The 23642-nt window shown below is 42.3% G+C and overlaps 1 protein-coding gene across 1 annotated transcript in view; it reads left to right on the forward strand.

Moving 5' to 3' along the window:
• KBTBD12 (kelch repeat and BTB domain containing 12) overlaps positions 1-21460 on the forward strand; it is a 78091-nt gene extending 56631 nt beyond the window's left edge. Inside the window, exon 6 of the mRNA XM_007985464.3 lies at positions 17806-21460. Within this exon, the coding sequence (XP_007983655.1) occupies positions 17806-17987 (182 nt within the window). The 3' untranslated portion in view covers positions 17988-21460. The remainder of the gene's footprint in view (positions 1-17805) is intronic.
• Positions 21461-23642: the final 2182 nt, after the last annotated feature.

Here is a 23642-nt window from a genome sequence, read left to right on the forward strand (position 1 = left end):
ATTTACAAAACAGGCATAGACAGAATAAAACTAAAAACATGCTTAGCAGTAAGCGCAGAGAGCAATTATATTAGCAAACCTAAGCTAAGAAACATTTCCAGAATTTGGCCCAGCTTCCTAGTTGCCGAAGCGAAGAAAGAAAAATGATGGGTTTTGAAGCTTTTGTGGGAGGCATCTGACTCTCTGCTTCTGCTGATTTCCCCTCCTAAGTCGGCCTCATGCTTTCCTTTGTCTTCTGACTGTGTCCTTCCCAGCGGCTTCCATGATACGGAAAGAGGGCTCCACAGCCATCAGTTTCATCCTGCACCGTCCCTCCAGCCTGACAGCACTGCTCTCTTTGATGCCAGAGCAGCAGACTGTGGACAGATTTTTGTATGGGCCATCAGGAAGGGAATGTCCTTCAACTGACAGGAACCTCCTGTCCCTTAAGAGTGAGAAGCTAAGATCCCGTCCCCAAATCCTGGAGCCTCACCACATTCATTCACCACCTGACTGCTGAGGGCCAAGTTCCCTGTTCCATACATCTGACCTGTTCTTTCCCCTCCAGACCACTCGGCTTTATTTTCCAATTCAGTTTCCAAGTATAAAAATAATCCTCTGTCTTAATTAGTTTGAGTTCCCCCAAAGCCTACCTTGAAACAAGGCTCTGGGTGCAAACAGTTTTTTTGATGGGGAGGTGCTGCCAGGAGACTACTAAGAGGGGAGAAGAGTAAGATGGGAAAGGAGGGGTGCCAGGAGAGCAGAGTGACCTGACAGGTTACCACTGTGGGCCACTGGGGGTCAGTCCCACTGAGAAACTCTGGGGGCAGTGTAGAACACACCTCGCAGCTGTCTCACCCAAAGTGTGAAGGATCTGGAGGTGTTCATCCTCAGACTAACTTCCTATCTGACCCCCTGGAGCTAAGAGAAAATCCTCAGACAAAGAGTAGCAGATGGATGTAGTCAGCCTGTTCTGGAACAGGGATCACAGAGGAGATATGGCTGACATCTGGTATGTCAGCTGATATTTCTGACAGTCTCTTCTATGGCATCCTAACCACCCACCTTTAAACAAAGAAGGCTTATTGCTTTTAACCAAGAAGATACACATGACATCAGGAGCACTGTATGGGTCAGCAAAGACAACTTCAGCTTGCAGTGATAGCAGGCTGTCATTGTCTCACCTTGCACCAGCTTCTTCTTACCACGTAGTCATTGGTTCTCCTTTTCCTAGAATGCATCCAAGAATAGGAACTCAGTCTGTGTGCTCTGTGCTAAGCTGACATGCAGATCTGTAGATCCCTAAAGTTTTCTATGTTTTATAAGTTTTTGCAAATTTGAAAAATTGACAGTGATTTGTTAGCGTGAGATAGAATTTTCTCTCTGAACTCTAGCAAGCTAGAAAAGGCTAAAGAGGTCTGCTCTTGGCTTTGGACTTTAGGCAGCATTGGACTTTAAGCCTGGCACTGGTTACTGCTGTTTGCAACATTGACATTACAGCGACCATGAGAGAATAGAATCTTGATGAACTCTTTTCTTGTTTAAACTTTTTATTTGAAATAATTTTAAACTTACAGAAAAGTTACAAAAAAGAAGATGGTATAATGAATACACAGATTCATCTATTGCTAAAGTTTTTCCTCATTTGCATTATTTAAAATACCCATACATATAGACAGATACATAATTTTGTTCTGACCATATGCGAGTAAGTTGCATACATCAGGCAATTTACACCTAATTACCCAGTGTATAGAATCTGAATATTTTCTTACATAAACACAGATAGCTAACAATTTTAAGAATTTTAACATTGATTCCATATTTTTATTTATTCTACTCTTAGTCTTCTGATTTTTTTCAGTTGACCTAGTAATGTTCTTTTTATAGCACCTTCTCTCTCCATGCCAGTCTAAGTATTGTGCTTGTTGACATGTCTTCTCAGTTTTCTTAAATCTGGAACATTTTAACACATCTTTTTTTTTTTTTTTTTTGCTTTTTACAACATTAACATGTTTAATTAGCACAATTTCCCCCTTTTAGAATAAAATCTTCCTCTCTTGAGATCTATCCGATGTTTCTGGTGATTAAATTCAGTTTATACATTCCTGGCTGGAATATTACTTAACTGATATATGTCCATCTCAGGACATCACATCTGGAGGCAGACTGTGTCTTTCTGCTCCTTGCTGGCAAAGTTCATTTTAATTATCTAGTCAAGATACGATCTAATTTCATCATTGTATAGTTACTGTTTTTCCTTTGCAAATAGTAGAAAATGTGGAAGAGATCCCGTAAAACTATGCAGTTTACTTTTTGCACTTAAGTTGTCTCCCAGAAATCTTTTCCATGTTAAGTAGTAGAGGCTGTCCTTATTCATTTTTATGGGTGGATGCTGTTCCATTGTGTGTATGTACCACAGGACCTCTGTTCTTTTTGTGTGTGTTAGTTCATTACACTTTTAATTAATTTATTTTTTTTAACTTTTAGTTTCAGGAGTACATGTGCAGGTTCGTTATCTAGGTAAATTGTGTGTTACAGGAGTTTGGTGTACAGATTATTTCATCATCCAGTTTCTTGATCCTCATCCTCCTCACCCTCCTCCCACACTCCACCCTTAAGTAGACCCCAGTGTCTGTTGTTCCCTTCTTTGTGTCCATGTGTACTCAGTATTTAGCTCCCACTTATAAGTGAGAATATGCAGTATTTGGTTTTCTGTTCCTGTGTTAGTTCACTTAGGATAATGACCTCCAGCTCCAACCATGTTGCTGCAAATGACATGATGTTGTTCCTTTTTATGACAGCATAGTATTCCATGGTCTCTACCACAGTTCCTTAAGTTCTTTGAGAAAGTGCCAAACTGCTTTCCACAATGGCTGAACTAGTTTATATTCCCACCGGCAGTGTATAAGCATTCCTTTTTCTCTGCAAATTTGCCAGCATCTGTTATTTTTCACTTTTTAATAATAGCCATTATGACTGGTGTGAGATGGTAGATGGTATCTCATTGTGGTTTTAACTTGTCTTTCTCTAATGATTAGTGATATTAAGCATTTTTAATATGCTTGTTGGCTGTGCGTATGTCTTCTTTTGAAAAGTGTCTGTTTGTGTCCTTTGCCTACTTTTTAATGGGGTTGTTTTGGTTTTTGCTTGTTAATTTGCTTAAGTTCCTTATAGATGCTGGATATTAGACCTTTGTCAATGCCTACTTTGCAAATATTTTCTCCCATTCTGTAGGTTGTTTGTTAACTCTGTTGTTAGTTTCTTTTGCTGTGCAGAAGCTCTTTAGTTTAATTATGTCCCATTTGTCAATTTTTATTTTAGTTGCAATTGCTTTTGGCATCTTTGTCATGAAATTTTTGCTGGAGTCTATCTTCAGAATGGTATTTCCTAGGTTATCATCCAGAGTTTTTATAGTTTTAGGCTATACATTTAAGTCTTTAATCCATCTTGAGTTGATTTTTGTATACGCTGTAAGGAAGAGGTCCAGTTTCAATATTCTGCATATGGCTAGCCAGCCAGCTATCCCAGCACAATTTATTGAATAGAGAGTCCTTTCCCCATTGCTTCTTTTTGTCAACATTGTTGAAGATCAGATGGTTATAGGTGTGCAGCATTATTTCTGAGTTCTCTATTCTGTTCCATTACAACTTCTGTTCTTTACCTTTTGCTGAGACAACATCCCAACATCTCTTTGGGTCAAAAACTAAGGCCATTCCCTGATTTTAACAACAGACTGGAATACTGGGTTCTAGTCAGCACACTCCACCCTGTCTGTCCCACTAAAGGCAACTAAACCTCCTGGCCAGATGCATCGAGCAGCAGTCTGAGAACTCTGAAAAGTAAATGTTAGTGGGCAGATTGGGGAAGGAAGTCAGAACTTGAAATACCACCAAATCAACAATCATTGTCTCATTTTTTTCCTTGATATCTCCTGGCCTGAACTCAAAGACAGCCTGAAGCCTGGAACTTCAGACCAAGTATGGACAGAAACTCTAAGAAAACCCCTCCTTTTCTGTTCCAAGGAGGAAGAAAGAGGGCTCCCATGGGTCAGACAGAGTGGGGGAGGTTTTTTCCCTTTTTTCTTTTTTGCATTCTTTACCCCACCCCCTTCCCAAGCCCCCAGGCATTCCCAGGTGGTAGCAGCAGCAGGGGCTGGGCTGGCCCCCTTTTCCCTGACCAGGGAAACTTTGATCCCAAGAGTCTGAGTAGAGTCCCCATTGCTTTTCCATCTTGGTCCACTGGCCACGTCACCTTGGAGGCATGCATATTCATGGAAAGTGTGCAGCAGAGCAAAGAATCCAAAGCTCCAGCTCTTTAGCTCGAAGGCCAGGAAGGGGCATAAGGATGTTCCTGGAATCAGGAAAATGTGAGGAAGACTGCAGACAGGAGGGAGCTCAAGAAAGTGATCTCATAAAGTTGGATGTGAGCTCCTGGGCCACACACACATGATTTAGCCCTAAACTGTCTACCAAAGCCTTTGAAAACTGAGCTGATGTGGGAAACACAGCACATAGAAGGTAGCCAGGAACTTGTGGCCTACCTAACGGGGTCAGTTTTTGATTTTTTTCTAATACAAATAAACAAAAAAATCAACATTTTCCGTAGGATTTAAACAAGACCTAGAATCATATGATATAATATTCAAAATGCCTAGCATATAATCCAAAATTACTTGACTTACCAGGAACCAAAAAAATATCAGCTCATACAAGAGAGAAGACAATCAACAGATACCAACTCCAAGATGGCACAGATTTTGAAATAACTAGGCAGAGACTTTAAAGCAATCTCTAAGACTTAGTGCTCCAGGGATTAAGAGTGACCACTTTTGAAAGGGATATAGGCCAGGCACGGTGGCTTACGCCTTTAATCCCAGCACTTTGGGAGGCCGAGATGGGCAGATTACATGAGGTCAGGAGTTCGAGACTACCCTGGGCCAACATGGTGAAACCCCGTCTCTACTAAAAACAAAAATTAGCCAGGCATGGTGGTGCACACCTATAGTCCCAGCTACTCAGGAGACTGAGGCAAGATAATCGCTTGAACCCGGGAGGTGGAGATTGCAGTGAGCCGAGATCACGCCATTGCGCTCCAGCTTGGGCGACAGAGCAAGACTCCATCTCAAAAAAAAAAAAAAAGGTATATAAAGTCTCAGTTTCAACAGAAAAATCAGTCTCAGCAGGAAATAGAAGTTATGTTTTTAAAAAAGAAAAAACCAAATGGAAATTTTAGAACTGAAAAAGAAAATAACTGAGATTTTTAAATGGCTGAATGGACTCAATAGCACAATGGAAATGGCAGGGAAGAGCAAGCGCGTTTGAAGACAGACAAATGAAAATTACCCAATCTAAATAACAAAGAGAAAAAAATTTAAAAAGTGAACATACCTCAGTGACAATACCAAAAAGTCTAATATTAATGTCATCATATCCCAGAAGGAGAGGAGAAAGGGTGTGGGTGCATAAAAATATTTGAAGAAATAACGGCTGAAACTTGCCAAATTTGATGAAAGACATACATTTATAGATTTAAAAAGCCCACAAAACTAAAAACAGAATAAACTTGGAAAAACCCACATACAAATACATTATAATCAACCAAAGATAAAGAAAACAATTTTTGAAAGAAGCCAGATAAAAACAAAAGATAACAATGAGGGAACAATTATTAGAATGACTGAATTTCTCAAACCATGCAGGCCCAAAGGCTGTGGAACAGAATTTTTAAAGCATTAATTAAAAGAACTGTCTAGATTCTATATCCAGCAAAAATATCCTTCAGAATGAGGGCAAAATTAAGATAAGATATTCCTAGGTGAAGAAAAACTAAGATAATTTATTCTCAGCAGAACTACTCATAAAGAGAAAGCTAAAGAAATTCTTCAGATGGAAGGCAAATGATGCCATAGAGAAACCTGGAACCTCAGGAGTCAAGGGAAAGAAACAGAAAAGACAAATACCTGGGTAAATATAAGGGACTGTTTTTCTTGTCTTCAATTCTCTAGAATACGTGTAACTGTTGATAGCAAAAATATTCACATTTTCTAGTGATATTTTCAATGCATGTTTATGTTACATAGCAAGGGTCATTTCCTTGGACCATGTTTGTGACAACAATTACAACGTAGAGGGGGAGGGTAAGGGACTTACGTGGTGGAAAGAGTCACATGTTCCACTTGAAGTGATAAAACGTTATACCAAAGTAGTCTGTTAAAAGTTAAGTATGTATATTATGCTTTGAACAACTACTATACAAGGAAGTATAGTCAAAAACTCAAATTAAAATGGAATATTTAAAATACTCAAATAATCCAAAAAGAAGGCAGGAAAGAGAAAACAAAGGGAAAAATTTTTTTTTTTTTAAATGGAGTCTTGCTCTGTCATCCAAGCTGGAGTGCAGTGGTGCAATCTCGGCTCACTGCAACCTCTGCCTCCGGGTTCAAGCAATTCTCCTGTCTCAACTTCCCAAGTAGCTGGGATTACTGTGCCACCACCCCCGGTTAATTTTTGTATTTTTAGTAGAGACAGGGTTTCACCATGTTGGCCAGTCTGGTCTCGAACTTCTGACCTAGTGATCCACCCACCTTGGCCTCCCAAAGTGCAGGGATTACAGGCATGAACTACCGTGTCCAGCTGGGAAAAATTTTTTGAATAATAAAATAGTAGACCTAAGTCCAAATTTATTAATATTTATTAAATATAATGGTCTAACCCAAGGATTGGCAAATAATAGCTCACAGGTGAATTTTTATAAATAAAATATATAAATATATATTATATATAAAATATATAAATTTATATTATATATAAAATATATAAATTTATATTATATATAAAATATATAAATTTATATTATATATAACATATAAATACATAATATATATAAAATATATAAATAAAATAAAATATTATTAAAAATAAATATTTTTATAAATAAAATTTTATTGGAAAACACCTACACCCATTCACTTGCATCTGGAGTCTAAACAAATTAATTAAAAGACAAAGATTGTTACAATGGATAAAGAAACCAGACCCAACTATATACTGTCTGCAAGAAATCAAATTTAAATAGAATGCCATAAGTAAGTTAAAAGTAGAAGTAGGGGAAAAGACATACCATGCATAAACTAATCAAAAGAACAATGGAGTGGCTGTATTAATATCAGGCAAAGTAAGTTACCAGGGGTAAAAAGGAACATTCCATGGTGATAAAATGATTAATTTGCTTAGAAGATATAGCCATGCTAAATGTATCTGCACCTAACCAAAAGCCTCAATATACATGAAACTAAAACTGATAGAATGGAAAGGAGAAGAAATGAACAAACTCATATATATAGTTGGAGACTTCAATGTTCTTCTTTCATTAAACAATAGAATAAGTAGCCAGAAAACTAACAAGGACATAGAAGAACTGAACACCACCAACAACCAACGGGATCTTATTGACATTCATAGAATACTTCATCCAACAACAGCAGAATACATATTCTTTTCAACGGCACACAGAATAGTCATCAAGATAGACCATATCTTAGTTACAAACCAAATCTTTAATTATTAAAAGAATTAAAACCACAAAAAAAATGCCCCCTGACCATAATGGCATTAAACTTGAAATCAAATACAGAATGATAACAGGAAGATACTCAGAAATTAAACAACACATTTCCAATAATGTATGTGCCAAAGAGGAAGCTTCAAGGGAAATTAGAAAATATTTTGAACTAAGCAAAAACAAAAATAGAATAAAGGTCTCAGGTCAACAATCTGAGCTTCTACCATAAAAAACTCGATAAAAAAGAGAAACAAAGATCCAAAGCAAGTGAAGAAAGGATATAATAAAGATAACAGCAGAAATTAAAAACAAAGGAACAATTGAGAACATGAATGAGCCAGAAACTGTTTTTTCTAAAAAAATAAATAAATAAATAAACCTCTAGCCAAACTGAAAATGACAAAAGTAGAAAAGACACAAATTGCCAATAATCAGGAATGAAAGAAATAATATTATTATAGACCTCACAGACATCAGCAGGCTAATAAGGGGAATCCTACAAACAACTCTATAGATAAATTTCACAGCTAAGATAAAATGGACAAATTCCTCAAAGCCATGAAGTACCAAAACTCACCTATGAAGAACAAATGATGTTGAAACATTTGGACCTCCATATGCAAAAAAAAGAACCATAGCCCATACCTCACAAAAACTAACTCATAATGGATCTAAATATAACATAAAACTTTAAAAGTTCTAGAAGATAACACAGAAGAAAATCTTCATGACCTTAGATTAGGCAAATTGTTCTAACATGTGACACTGAAAGCATGATCCATAAAGGAAAATGGATAGATTGAACTTCATCGAAATGAAAAGTTTTTGCTGTGCAAAAGACAGTTGAGAATGAAAAGAATAACTGCAGACTCTGAAAAACTATTTGCAAACCACACGTCCAACAAACTTCTATCCAGAACATAGAAAGAATTCTCAAAACTCAGCAGTAAGGAAACAAACACAAGAATGAATAAATGGGCAAAAGATTTGAGCAGACGGTTCACTAAAGAAGATATATAGATGTGAAATAAGATGTTCAACAACATTAGTCATTAGAGAAATGCAAATTAAAATCCAATGACATATCACTACACAACTATTCAAATGGCTGTTTTTAATACAACATGAAGAGCTGATGAGAGTGTGGAGCAACAAAAACTCTCAGTTATTACCAGTGGGAATGCGAAATGGTACAGCCAACCTGAAAAAGTTTCCAATTTCTTATGAAGTTAAAATATATTTACCACATGACCCAGCACATGATATTAGTATTTACCCAAGAAAAAAAACTTGTATTAACATGAAAACTGATACATGAATATTTACGATAGCTCTATTTATAATTGCCAATATTGGAAACAATCCAAATGTCCTTAAACAGATAAATGGATAAACAAACTGTGGTACAACCATACAATGGAATACTAGTCAGCAGTAAAAAGGGACAGACTAATAAAACATCCACCATGTGGATGAATATCAGAGACACTGCTAAGTCGAAGAAGCCAGGCTCAAAAGTTTACATACGGTATTCTGTTTATATGGCTTTCTAGAAAAGGCAGAACTACAGGGACAGAGAATAGAGTTTCTTGGAGGAATGAAACTGATTGTGATAGTGGCTACAGAAATCTACACATGTGTTAAACTCTGGCAACTCTAGACTCCTCAAAAAGTTAGTTTTACTGTATGTGAATTTTTAAAATAATAAAAAGCTGAGTGGACATACCCTCCTAGGTACTTAGAATGGCAGTTCCGGAATTTGTGTCTACATACATATGTGTAGGCTGAGCTTTTGAACCACACTGGTAGACTACCACACTCTTCCAAACTTGCTGATCAAGAGCCTAACCCTTTGTCAGATAATTTCATCGCATAGGCCTTCCACTTGTGCTTAAAGAAAGCTTAATGCATTCTGAAAATGTCTAAGAACCATTTCCTGTTTTAACTCTTACATGTGACTTGATGCATAAAACACTCTATATGTCTTATAAATAAACCCAGAATAGTTAGAGTTCATTTATAATCTATTACATGGAATATCAATTATCCCTTAATAAAAAGTGACTTTACATATCCATTTTTTTAATTTGATAGAAATATAAAATCTGTGATTAATTAAATTCATACACAGAGAATGTTGCTATGCAGCCTTTTATAATTATGCTTGTATACGCTAGAGAACAATAAAGAACTCTGCTCCTCTGTTCCACTTCTTTTGCAGGTAAGCAACTACATACATATAGACAATCATTTGTTTCTTTTTTTTGCCCACTTGGCAGATGATCAGCCTCCTCCACTGGCCAGGGCCATCTGCTGGTCATGCCCATTTGTGACAGTCATGATGCTCCCTTTTTTGTTTGAGTCAGGGGCTGTTAAATTGCCTCTTTCACTGACAGGTAGCTCCTTCACCACTAGAGAGGGTAGGTACCACCCCTTACTCAAAGACAAGCCAACCAGCTGGGCTAGCCAAGTTAGCCTGGGGTCAGTTACTCACTGTATGGTTTATTATTTATTATTTATTCATACACCCACTCATGCAAGACAGAATGAGATTCAAGATGGCTTATCATAGACCATCAAATCATCAACACAATAAGATCAAATACAACACACATAGCATCAAACACAGCCAGATAGAAATGATGAAGGGAAAATAAAGACAGAAAAAAAAGTTAAGCAAGACAGAGGTAAAGTTGGTATGCAAGTATGCCCTAAAGCTCTTATGCACTGGCCATATACAGACCACCAGTTTATCTCTGATCTCACGAGAGCCCAGAGCAAAAAGGAAAAGAATGTTCTGTTACAGATTTGCAGTATCCTCCAGGGAAGAACAAATCCCTTGTTAGAGGACACACATCTTTTAAACATGAGAGAAACTTCTCCCCATAGCCTCACATAGGGTAGTGGGAAATGTCCTCAATAATATTCCTAAAATAAATAAAATAGCAAGTTAGTATTTCACCAAAGAGCAAGTCAGAGGAAATCTACATGGGATAAAAAGGCACCCGATGGCTTCAGTTTTCTGATAGTCTGAGTTCAAGGATGAAATTTAAACTAAAGCGTTGTTTCTCAAACTTCCCCACTGAAGTACCTCCAGCAACAGAGAGCACCCCCTAAAAAGCATGAGGTGTGGCCCACGGCAGCCTACCATACACAGGGAATTTCTATGACGCCTTATTATTTACCTTAAGAAAACATGTCAATTTCTTATTTATTCCATAATGTATCTGTGCCTGTTTTCCTGTAAAACAGTGTTTTAAGTTGCTTACTATTGGGGTGGCAAGGTGCAGGAGAGTTTCCTGACTGCCTTAATGAGTGCTTTAAGTGTGCCTGTTTCTGGAAAGTTAACTGAATTGAGTGGCGCTAACACGGGTTCACCCTCCTGTTTCTTCTTCCTTGTTAGTGGATGATACCTCAAGAACCCAAACCCACATAAATAGGTGGCTACAAATACCAATCGCTTTCTCCTAAAGTGATTTATTCTTACACCCACTCATGCAAGACAGAATGAGATTCAAGATGGCTTATCATGGGCCATCACATCATCAACACAATAAGGTCAAATACAACACACATAGCATCAAACACAGCCAGATAGAAATGAAAGTCAATCAGGAAACAAGATGAAGGGAAAATAAACACAGAAAAATAAGTTAAGCAAGACAGGGATAAAGTTGGTATGCTCTCCTAAAGTTGGCCTCCTCTCCTAAAGCAGAGCTTTAGGAACTCTGCTAGAGTGAAATTAGGAGAACACCAAGAATGACCCCAAGAAGATGCACAAAGTCTTCAGGGTGAAAGGTTGACATGTGTGTTCTTCCTGAGAGTTCATCTCTGGGGCCGTAGAAGAGATCTGCCAACTAGCACAATCTCATTCACAGTTCAGAAAACTCACTGATGAGTTTCTTTACTTTGCATTAATGTGATGATTTTCATCCCTATAAATAAGAGATTTCTAAGAAAGATGTGATATGTATACATGGTTTAAAAAAAAAGCCTCCCTAATAAACACTGAAACAAACAAATTAATGCAGAAAATCCATCAATTCTGAAATTTTAAAAGGTCCAGCCTGCGTTAATTTGAATAAGGACACTGAAAGCCTTCATCCAACTAAAACAAAACAAAGCAAAACCCAGCCATGGCAATGGTAAAAGATGCACTCCAAGACATGTGCAGTGAATGAGATGGGAAAGGCTACTTCACCTGGGTGGGAAGATAATTGAGAAGATGTCACAATTGTACCAGACACCTGTCATTGTTTGGGCCATCCATTGTCCAAGCCCTCTCCCTTCACAGTGGATGTAGTGCCCTGCTCCCACTGGAAGGCCAGAAGCGGGGCCTTCCTCAGCTACCCTCTGACAGACGGTACCAGTGTTGTGCCAAGCAGCGTCTCACTCCAGGAGCCAGAGGGGTCAGCACTGTGTCCCGCAGTTGTGCCCACCAGCTGCAGCAGGCAGTGTGAAGGAACAGCGGTGGCTCTCTGGCCAGATTGGGCCTCTAGCTCTCCTCAGTCTGGAGAACTGCATTCTTTCCAACAAATCCCCATTTTGCTAAAGCCGGCCAACATTTGTTTCTGTTGTTGCTAACAAGAACTCTGAAATAACAGGCATGACCCCTTGTGCATTTAACACACAACTTTAAAACATATAAAGCAGAAACTATTGGAAACAGTCACGTAAATGGATAAATCCACAAAATTTGCATGGACTTTTTCAGAAATCCATGGATCTAATTGATTTTTTAAAGCTAAAGCAAAAAGAGATCCAGAACTGAGCTGCCCAACACAGCACAATGGTCAGCAGCCACTTACATCTATCTGAATTTCAACTTAAGCTAATTCAAATTAAATAAGATGGAAAAATCACTTCCTCAGTCTCACTAGCCACATTTTAAATTACTCCACACCACATATGGGCAGTGGTTACTCTATTGGACAGCACAGATTACAGAACATTTCCCTCATCACAGTGAGTTCTCTTGGACAGCACTGGTATCAAGGATTTAAATAGCATAATTAGCAACTTAAATGTCATAGAAATATAGAACCTTATGCCAAGCAAACAAAACCTATACCTTCCTTTTAAATACTTATAGAACACATACATTGACTAACCATAAATTACAGCAAAGAGGCCAGGCACGGTGGCTCATGCCTGTAATCCCAGCACTTTGGGTGGCTGAGGCGGGCGAATCACCTGAGGTCAGGAGTTCGAGACCAGCCTGACCAACATGGAGAAACCCCGTCTCTACTAAAAATACAAAATCAGCCGGGTGTGGTGGCACATGCCTGTAATCCCAACTACTAGGGAGGCTGAGGCAGGAGAATTGCTTGAACCTGGGAGGCGGAGGTTGCAGTGAGCCGAGATCGAACCATTGTACTCCAGCCTGGGCAACAAGAGCGAAACTCCGTCTCGAAAAACAACAACAAAAAATTAGGACAAAGGAAAATCTCAATATATTTCCCAAAATAGAAATTATAGAAGCAATATGTGCTGTCCATAATGCAATTAAATTAGAAGCATTCAGTGAAAGGGTAGTCAAGTGCACATGTGTGTACTAACACATACACTCAGCTGGAGAGGTGAAAACATTTTCCTAAATAAGTCTTGGGTTAAAGCAGAACTTAGGCCTGAGATTGCAAACTATGGAGAAATTTGAACTGCACCAGAAATCTTCTAAAAAGAGGTACTCGGAAGAAATTTATAGCTTTAAGTGCACATGTTAGAAGACATTGAAATATGAAAAAAAAGGAACTAAGCATCCATTTCAAGAAGATAGAACAAGAGAAGATAAAACAAGGTTGGTTCAAATTAATCTGTCTCTAGCACATTTCAAAGTTTTTGGTTTGAGGTAAGAGGTCTAACAGAATTCCCTAGTTTTGGCACTGCTAGTGTAATCATTGGGTTACTTTATTTTATTTATTGTTTATTTTTTTGAGATGGAGTCTCGCTCTGTCGCACAGGCTGAAATGCAGTGGTGCAATCTCAGCTCATTGCAACCTCTACCTCCTGGGTTCAAGTAATTCTCCTGCCTCAGCCTCCCAAGTAGATGGGACTACAGTTTGGCGCCCCCACGCCCAGCTAATTTTTGTATTTTTAGTAGTACAGGGTTTCACCATGTTGGCCAGGCTGTTCTCGAACTCTTGACCTCAAGTGATCCACCCACCTTGACTTCCCAAAGTGCTGGGATTAGAGGCGTGAGCCACCATGCCCGGCCAAGTGTAGTTGTCTTTGATTGGATTATAATTCCATCCATAAACCACCCCTCTGTGGCCAGGAGGAATGCAGTACTCTGAGTCAGCCAACGGGTTATTTTAAATAAATTACACTGAAAGACATAAAACATTTCTCCGACTCCCAAAATTGAGAAATATATCATGCTGCATGATTAGAAAACTGTTAAGATGTTACCTTTCCCAATCTGATTTATAAATTTAATAAAAATCCAATCAAAATCATACAAATTCTGTTTTAGATTTTTGGTTGGTTTTCACTTTTAGAAATTTCACATTATATACCAAATTAGAAATAATAATACAATTAAGCCAATCTGACCACACCAATTTCAACAATTTTGCTGTTCTTATTTCCAAACGTCCTTTTTTTCTCCTCCTTTTTACTTTTCTTTACTGGAGTACTTTAAGACAAATCTAATAATCAGGTCATTTTATCAAAAAATACATTAATATCCATCTCTAACTGGATGGATATTTTAATATATCTACTGTGTGAAATTCACACCTATGCACATAATCCCTTACTATTGTCTGATATACATCCCAGATTCTAGACTTTCTAAGACAGCTTGTTCCATGTGCTTCTTCACAGCCTGCTTCTGCCCTGTATCAGTTGTCAATCCTGAGGCAAGTTAACTAGCTTTTCTGGACCTGTTACCTTTTCTACAAAATGGAGAAAATAATAAATCCTTCGCAGATGATTGTTCAAAAGACTAAATGAGATCATACATTTAAAGCACCTAATACTAGCCAATAAATAGTCATTATTATTAACATAACAGATTCTGATATAAATAGAATTACTTCTAAAAACAATTTATCCCACTTTTGATGTTGCTGAGATTGGTTAGTGGGTTCAAGTATATTTGGGGATTGGGGATTTATTTCATTAGGTTTTGGAGGAAACAGATTCTGTAATCCAGTGTCCTGCCAGTTTTCCTCAAAAGTTTCCACTTTTTCTCCAGCATGTTTGTGATACATACCCAGGTGTGAGAAAGATCGTCTTTTTGGCCAGGCACGGTGGCTCACGCTTGTATTCCCAGCACTTTGGGAGGCTGAGGCAGGCGGTTCACAAGGTCAGGAGATTGAGACCATCCTGGCCAACATGGTGAAACCCCGTCTGTAATAAAAATACAAAAATGAGCTGGGAGTGGTGGCAGGTGCCTGCAAATATGTGGAAGGGTTGAATAACAAGGCTACAGGATATGCATCCTTTATGAGCACACGCAGACCATTTTCAAAAATTGACTTCCACATGCTGAAACTAGGCTGGGCACTTTACACACATTATGTTCTTTAGTTATCATAAAATTGTTAAATAGGCATCCAAGCTGGAAATCTTCCATTTGTCCCTCCACACTCACCCGCTACCCTTCCCCACCTCTCGCTGTGTCCTTCCAGGATGGCCTCTATGGACAGCATTAATGGTTCCTTTCCTCTTTGGCTTCTGGTTGGTTCAGTTAGCAGGAGGAAAGAGCAGGAAATTATCACGTGAAAAGAAAGGAGAGTCAGGGTATATTCTAAACATTTAAAATTTTATGTAGATTGTGATGCTTTGACATCTTAAGAGACCTTTCTGCTTGGGGAATGATTGCCCTCCCCAGGCTGGACAGTCCTTAAGGACAAGAAAGGGCTCTGCCTAGAGCACGTCTTTGCTGTGCACACGAGCCAGCCCAGAGCCACACCTCCTCTGTCTGGCCCCAACACCCCAGGAGACAGTGTGCCTCTGCCTTCGTCATCCCGGGGCCAGGCACCAGGCAACCAGAGACCACTCCTGTCCCACATCCACTGAAATTATTCAAACCAGCCAATCCTAAGGTGTCCACTCTCCCCTGCCTGGACTCTCACCTTCCCCTCACTCCTGTCTTCTGCCTCCTGCCTCTGGGATCTGTGAGGATTAGAAACCTTGCTTTCCTGAGCCTCTCCCTTGCCTGCACCTGACTTTCACATAAAAAGAGAAAAAAATGCAGGGTATTTGCCCTCCCTGCTGCCTCCCTGCTGAGGATGGCTATGTCCATCTCTCTCTGCCCAAGCTAGGTGCTGCTCCCCAGACAGGTCCCCTGTTGCAGCTCCAGTGCTCACTCCCTCCCTCGCCTTCCAGGTCTAGGGACAGTGACAGTCCCTTGCTGTGATTAGTCCTGGGTACTGTGCCATCCCCCATGGGCCTTCCTAAGCCCTGCTCACAGTGTTCTAAAGGTCCCTTGACTGAACCGTTCATGTTGCCCAGGTGGAGTGTGCTGTGTTTCCACAGGACCCCAGCTGACAGCGTCCCTATCTCAAACACACGCTCAGAGGGCAGCGCTAGCCCAGAGCCACATGACTCCAGCCGCGCCTCCTTTATGGGGGTGGAAATACGGCAGTTTCAACCCTTGTTCGCATCATTGCTAAATCATTTGTATGGCATTGGAACACTTTTTCATCTGGAGACAACGGCATGCCCTATCAGAACTTCTTGAATACCTTTTGACTGAATCGTGAACGTAGCCTTTCTTCATTTCTTTTTATTATTATTATTATTATTATACTTTGAGTTCTAGGGTACATGTGCATAACGTGCAGGTTTGTTACATATGTATACTTGTGCCATGTTGGTGTGCTGCAGCCATCAACTCGTCAGCACCCATCAACTCGTCATTTACATCAGGTATAACTCCCAGTGCAATCCCTCCCCCCTCCCCCCTCCCCATGATAGGCCCCGGTGTGTGATGTTCCCCTTCCCGAGTCCAAGTGATCTCATTGTTCAGTTCCCACCTATGAGTGAGAACATGCGGTGTTTGGTTCTTGTGATAGTTTGCTAAGAATGATGGTTTCCAGCTGCATCCATGTCCCTACAAAGGACACAAACTCATCCTTTTTTATGGCTGCATAGTATTCCATGGTGTATATGTGCCACATTTTCTTAATCCAGTCTGTCACTGATGGACATTTGGGTTGATTCCAAGTCTTTGCTATTGTGAATAGTGCCGCAATAAACATACGTGTGCATGTGTCTTTATAGCAGCATGATTTATAATCCTTTGGGTATATACCCAGTAATGGGATGGCTGGGTCATATGGTATATCTAGTTCTAGATCCTTGAGGAATCGCCATACTGTTTTCCATAATGGTTGAACTAGTTTACAATCCCACCAACAGTGTAAAAGTGAAACACTGTCTTCCATTTAAAGTATCTTTATTCAGTTGTTAATTAATTTTTGGTGCTTAAGTCCTGCTGTGATTTGAGTTTGTTCTCTCTGAAACTCATGTTGAAATTTGGTCCCCGGTGTGGCGGTGGGAGGTGTCTGGTCATGGATCCCTCATGAATAGATTAATACCCTCCCTTGGGGTGAACTTGGGCTCTCATAAGAATGGATTAGTTCCTGGGAGAGGGGGCTGTTAAAAACAGTCTGGCGGCCGGGGAATGTGGCTCACACCTGTAATCCCAGCACTTTGGGAGGCCAAGGCACGCAGATCACAAGGTCAGGAGTTCGAGACCAGCCTGATCAACATCATGAAACCCCGCCTCTACTAACAATACAAAAATTAGCCAGGCATGGTGGCACGTGCCTGTAATCCCAGCTACTCAGGAGGCTGAGGCAGGAGAATTGCTTGAACCCAGGAGGCAGAGGTTGCAGTGAGCAAGATTGTGCCAGTACACTCTAGCCTGGGTGACAGAGCAAGACTCCATCTCAAAAAAAAACAAAAAACAAAAAAAACAGTCTGGCTTTCTTGATTTCTCTCTTTTACTCCTTCCCTGTCCCAGTGACCTCTTTGCAAACACCCACTCCCCTTCCATTTTCTGCCATGAGTTGAAACAGCCAAGGCACCCACCAGATGCAGATCCCCAGTCTTTAACTTTCCTGCCACCAGAATTGTGAGCCAAATAAATGTCTTTTCTTGATAAACTACCCAGTCCTAGGTATTCTGTTACAGTAACAGCAAGTGGACTAAGACATTGCCTTTTGGAGGAAGTTACTCAGTATGGTGCTGATGGCCTCTGACTTTAATACCCACATAAGATTTTTGTCTTCCCACTTTGCTGTTTTTCAGATCGCCATGAGGTTATCTCCAAAGAAATATTGGAACTGGACCCATGGGAAAACCAGTGGAATGTTATAGCCATCAACGTCCTCATGCACGACAGCTATGATGTCTGCCTAGTGGCCAGGATGAATCCCCGAGACCTCATCCCCCCGCCTTCAGATTTGGTGGAAGAAGGCAATGAGCACTGAGGTGACCTTGCTGGAGGACCTCCCGCTGTGTCTGCAGACAGGGCCTTCAGAACGGAGAGGGCCCACAGCATCTCTGTCATGCCAGTCATATGCACTGCATGCGTAGTGGCCTGTGTGTGAAGAAGCAGTGTGTGCTGGGCACGGGGCGGGGAGCATGGGGAGTCTCCCTTCAGGGACTTCCCAGTCTGATAGGGTAAATGAGACACTACAAGGAAGAGGTGATGATGGCCACAGGAGGGGCACAGGGCCACAGGAGGGCAACAGATGGAGGCTCTCACTCTGCTGGGGACTCACAAACAGCATTGCCAAGGAGCAACCTTTGACTGGGGCCCCAAAAGGATGAGGAGGAAGCGGTCCCATGGGGGCAGTTGGTGATGAGTTCATGGCAACAGCCGAGCAAGGGCCCAGATATGGAAAGCTCGTACCTGTCTGCAGCACCCTGGCTGGGCCAGATTGCCTGGGACACAGGGTTTGTGGTCAAGGCTGGAAAAATAGGTTGTAGCTAGATGACCAATGCCTGAAAGAATGAGGAGTTGGACCTGGTCTGTAAGCCAGGGAATTGTCTCAAAATAGTGAGTTAAGGGAGACTTCTCTCTGTGCTCTGTTCCAGCTTCAGTCTTATAAACACTGGCCATTCTCCTTCAGAATCCCCTTCTACTGAAGCAATGCCACCCAGCCCAGGGCTACCTGTGCTACCCACCCCTAACAGCTGAGACACTCAAGCCAGACCACAGTGGCCAGAGAATCCTGCCCTGGGCTGACTCTGTCCGGGACGGGAATGTGGGGTTTTCTGTCCACTCCAGGTGGAGCCTGGTCCACTCCGGGGCTGGCAGGGGGTGTCCTGGAGTGGGCTTACCCAGGCTGCCTTTGTCCACCTCTCAGACACATACGACCTTCTGTAGGGTAGTCCTGGCTGAACAGGACTGGCCCAAGCCACCCAAGCCAGGGACACAGCAGGCTCTGGCTGAGGACAGGGGAAGTAGCATCTCCTCCAGCTGCTGCCACCCCTGTGGCCCGGTCTTTGCAATAAAGATGGAGCCACCCACTTCAGCCCACAATTGAGCATAATCAGAAGACAGTCACTCCCAAAATATATGTTAGAAACGACATTTAAATGACACATGGGAAGTCCGTCTATCTTACTTCCCATCTCTAATTCTGGAAGCACAGTGGAGTCAATGAGTGCATCTTCATAGCTGTTCTTCAGCAACTTCTCCAAAAAGTTTCACATTGTACAAGGCTCTTTTGGAAGCAGGAGTGGTCAGTAAATTTAGAGGGAGACAAACCCTAAGTAGAGACAGCTTTGTTTGGTGCTGTGTGACTGTGATGACCGCTAGCCTGTGCCCCCAGGTTCCAGCTGCCCACCAGGCAGGACAAGCAGGTCTTGCCAAAACTGGAGGCTGTTGGAAACCTATTTCTGCCACCAAGGAGAGGGACCAGGAGACCCAGCGTAGGTTGGCCCCAAGTAGGCTCGACTCTGGGAGGGTGGGGGCCCCGCCTTTCTCTTCGCACTTGTGCCCCAAGTGCACTCACAGTACCTGGCATGTGGGTGACATTTTGGATGGCCAGCATGGGGCAGTGTTTCTCAGCCAGAGGGCCTGGGCCCCGAGCATGTCCAGGAATCTGAGTTAAAGTAAGCTTACTCTTTCCCCAGTGGATGGTCATGACTGATCTGTGCGTTCTTTTTCTTGATACAAAGATGTTCCTCCTAGCTGCTGTGTTGGCTGTTGGCGACCAGGGTTGAGGATGGCCTCCGCAGGGCCTCCACTTCCCTGCATTCCTCTTCACAGAGTCACTGGGCCTACTCCACCTGCTTGAACAGTCCAGAAAGCTGCCGCATCTCCCTGGCTCGAGGAGGCCTTCTTGGCACGTCATGGCACATCTCCTAGATGTTCAAGATCTGGGCTCCAGCCCCAGCTCTGCTAGTTAGCTAACCATGTGAACTCAGGCAAGATGACCTTTCTAAAGCCTCGTTTCCCTCATATGCAGAATTGAAGGAAAATATTAATACACACTTTATAGGGTTGGTGTGGGGATTGAGTAAGTGCTGAGCAAAGTGTCTGTGAAATCCTGAAATAATAAGCATGTTTTAGCTGCTATTATTATCATCACTGTCATTATCATTGCAGTCAGCACTTCCCAAAGTAAGGTGCCCAAAACAGACTCAGTGCTTTAGTGCAGTCCCTTGGGATTTAGGGGCAGATGTGCATATGGCTTGAGATGGTTCTTTTTTTCTTTCTTTCTTTCTTTTTTTTTTTTTTTGATGGAGTCTCTCTCTGTCGCCAGGCTGGAGTGCAGTAGCACGATCTCGGCCCACTGCAGCTTCCACTTGCTGGGTTCAAGTGATTCTCCTGCCTCAACCTCCAAAGTAGCTGGGACTATGGGCACCCACCACCATGCCCAGCTAATTTTTATATTTTTAGTAGAGACAGGGTTTCACCATGTTGACCAGGATGGTCTCGATCTCTTGACCTCGTGATCTGCCTGCCTCGACCTCCCAAAGTGCTGGGATTACAGGTGTGAGCCCCTGTGCCCGGCTGAGATGGTTCTTAATTTCCCATACCCTGTTGCTTGGCTCCTCCAGTTGGCGGCTGAGAGTCAAGCAAGGGTTTACTCGGATCTGAGGCCCCTAATGTCCTCAATGGACACATTCAGAGCCCTGCGGCAGCTCAGCAGAGACACCTGAGGGTCACACTGCGTGAGACCATCACCTGCCTGTGGGAGGCAAGATAAATGGGTAAACACCATTCCTGTCGAATGCGAGGTCTGGGCAGTGTCCCAGTGGAGCTTTCCAGAGAGTGCTGAGGGAGGACCGAGAAGGGGCATGACCTCTGCTGGAGCCAGGATCGCAGTGACCAGGAGTTGGCTTAGCACTGAAGGGAGGCAGGCATCAAGGGCAGGATTTCTCAAACTTCTTCTGAGGAATCCCTGAGGTTGAAACTGGTGCTTCACAGATTTCAGATGTCTGATCTTGATTTTTCTTTGATTCCATACAACAGATTGCTTTCCTGGGTTAGTGCCTATTTTAAGTTCTTGGTGCTTCTTGTCTGACTTCTGTATTTGCAATTAAAAACAACATGACCCTCCCCACCTGCAGCCAGATACCGTTAGAAATTCAACTTTGAAATATATTCCCATCACTCCTGTTTTCACTTTAATAGAAGGCTGTTGCAGTACTGCACGATGGGCTTTTATAAAACTTCTACTATCTGCTAATTCTTATCTTTGTGACAGGATTGTTTGACACTGAGCAAGGAAACACAATAAGGAAGTAATTGGGATGCTAGGCTGGCAGAAGCCTGCAGCTGTCAACCACAGCCTGCCCCAGTGTGTTCAACACGGTGGCATTGTTCTCCCTGACTTCATAATGAGCAAATGCTTCACATTTGAACTTACAGAATAAATTTTTACTAATAAAAGATCACTTTCATTTTTGTTTTTCACATTGCAGTTCCAGGAGATGTTGAGGATCCCTTGAGTTGGGGAGTGGCAGCCAGGGGACAAGCAGCAGCAGGCCCGGGGCAGGGCCGCGAGATGGCTGGGGCAGCAGGGGCATCCCCAGGGTGCTGCACAAGAGGGCAGCCAGGAAACTGGGGAGAGGCTGGGCACGGTGGCTCACGCCTATAATCCCAACACTTTGGGACGCCTAGGCAGACAGATCACCTGAGGTCAGGAGTTCGAGACCAGCCTGACCAACATGATGAAACCCTGTCTCTAGTAAAAATACAAAAATTAGCCGGGTGTGGTGGTGCACACCTATAATCCCAGCTACTTGGAAGGCTGAGGCAGAAGAATCACTTGAACCCAGGAGGCAGAGGTTGCAGTGAGCTGAGACCCCACCATTGCACTCCAGCAACAGGAATAAAAACTCCATCTAAAAAAAAAAAATCAAAAAGGTAGACACCATTCACAAAAGACCTGGAGGCCACACCAAGAGTTGGGTCTTTACACCCCAGCAACACGGTCTCAGGCAAGGAAGTCTTCTAAGAACATCATCCACAGCCCAGAGCCACTGAGCAGGGTGGAGCAGGCCCGGCAGCCTGGCGAGATGTGTATTGGGGGCCAAGGTGGGGGGAGGCTGGGCAAACCTGAGCAGTGAGATCAGAACAACAGTGTGGGTTGGGGGCAGCCCAGGATGGAGGATGTCTGTGTTTGCTGTCAGATTCAGAGAGCAGGGACAGGCCAGAATTTTGTTCAGAAAAGAATGGCCAGTCAGCCAAAATCAAAGACCAGAAAATCTTTCAGGGAGTACCCTACTGACAAGGGGACCTGCCTCTCCATCAGTGTTCCTAAAACAGAGCCACTACCCAGTGGCTTTGGCTGTTCACCCCTGGCCCACCCGGGGCACCAAGAGACAGGAGAGGAGGCCCTGGGGTGTAAAGTCCTGTCACCCACTTTGTCTACCTAGCAGACAGTCGAGTGTGTCCCTGTTCTTCCTCATTTACAGACCCAAGGACCCTGACCAAGCTTACATGCCCAGCACAACCCAGGCATAACAATAAACATAACAATCCCATTCCTTTACCAGGGGTTAGTTAGACATGGCCATGTGGCACAATCCCAGCCAAAGAGACATAAAGGCAAGTTTGCAGAGGGGCTAGGGAAAGTTTCTCTCACCTTTGAAAGCGATGTTGAGGAAGAGATGGGCTATTTGCTGCTTAGCAAGTCATCCTGCCCCCTGCACCTGCAGCCACCGCCCTGCAGTAGTAACAGAGGTGGCTGGAGATACCTGCAGGTGATCCACAGAGGGGGACGGGCCTTGCAGCATCCGGGGCCTTGGTGATGTAATTGAACCACTAAACCAACCAGGTAGGAGGCTTTTTGCCAGGTGCTAATTGTTACAATAAATGTTTCTTACTGCTCAGGCCACCTGGAGTTACTTGTAGCCCAGCATTTCCTAAGTAGTACTCCAACCTTCCCCCACAATGCCACCTTCTCTTAGGATGGCATTTGTTACCCCTGCCAAAGAGGAGGACTCAGACAGTCCCTGGTCCCTGGGATGTCAGGTGACAAGGTTGTCATTCACTGCAGTAGGGTAGCTTCTTCAGGGCTACTGAAAGCTGATGGTTTATGAACCTGAGTCACTTCTTAGCTATTTATCCAGTATTGCTTTTTCTCTCAGATCTTCAACATATTTGTTTGTTTACTACAAGTCCCACCCGACACTCATTTTGGTAAACGTCTTATTGGAACACAGCCATGCTCATTCATTTCTGCATCATCCGTGGCTGCTTTCTGTATTGTCTATGGCCATTTGCAGAGAAAGCTTGCCAACTTCTGGTGTATTCCATCAAATTTTCTTTTGATGGAAGAAAAATACTGTATTAAGGGAATATATGTACTATAAAGGAATATATATGCATATTCCTTTATGATAATTACACATGCATATACACACACACACACACACACACACACACACACACAAAAGACATGGTTCTAACTTATTCTTTCACCAACAATATCTCTTAAAGACAGTGCTCCATATGGGAGCGTGTGGATCTGCCAGTTTCTAACACCTGCACAGTATTCCATCATGGGTGTAGCAGAATTTTGTTAACGAGTCACCAAGAGCTGGAAATTCTTATTGTTTCCCATAGCTGTTGCTTTGGTGGGCCACAGGCGTAGGGGTGTCTGACCATCCCCTCTTTTGCT

The sequence above is a fragment of the Chlorocebus sabaeus genome, chromosome 22 (assembly GCF_047675955.1).
Source record: "Chlorocebus sabaeus isolate Y175 chromosome 22, mChlSab1.0.hap1, whole genome shotgun sequence".
NCBI lineage: Eukaryota > Metazoa > Chordata > Mammalia > Primates > Cercopithecidae > Chlorocebus > Chlorocebus sabaeus.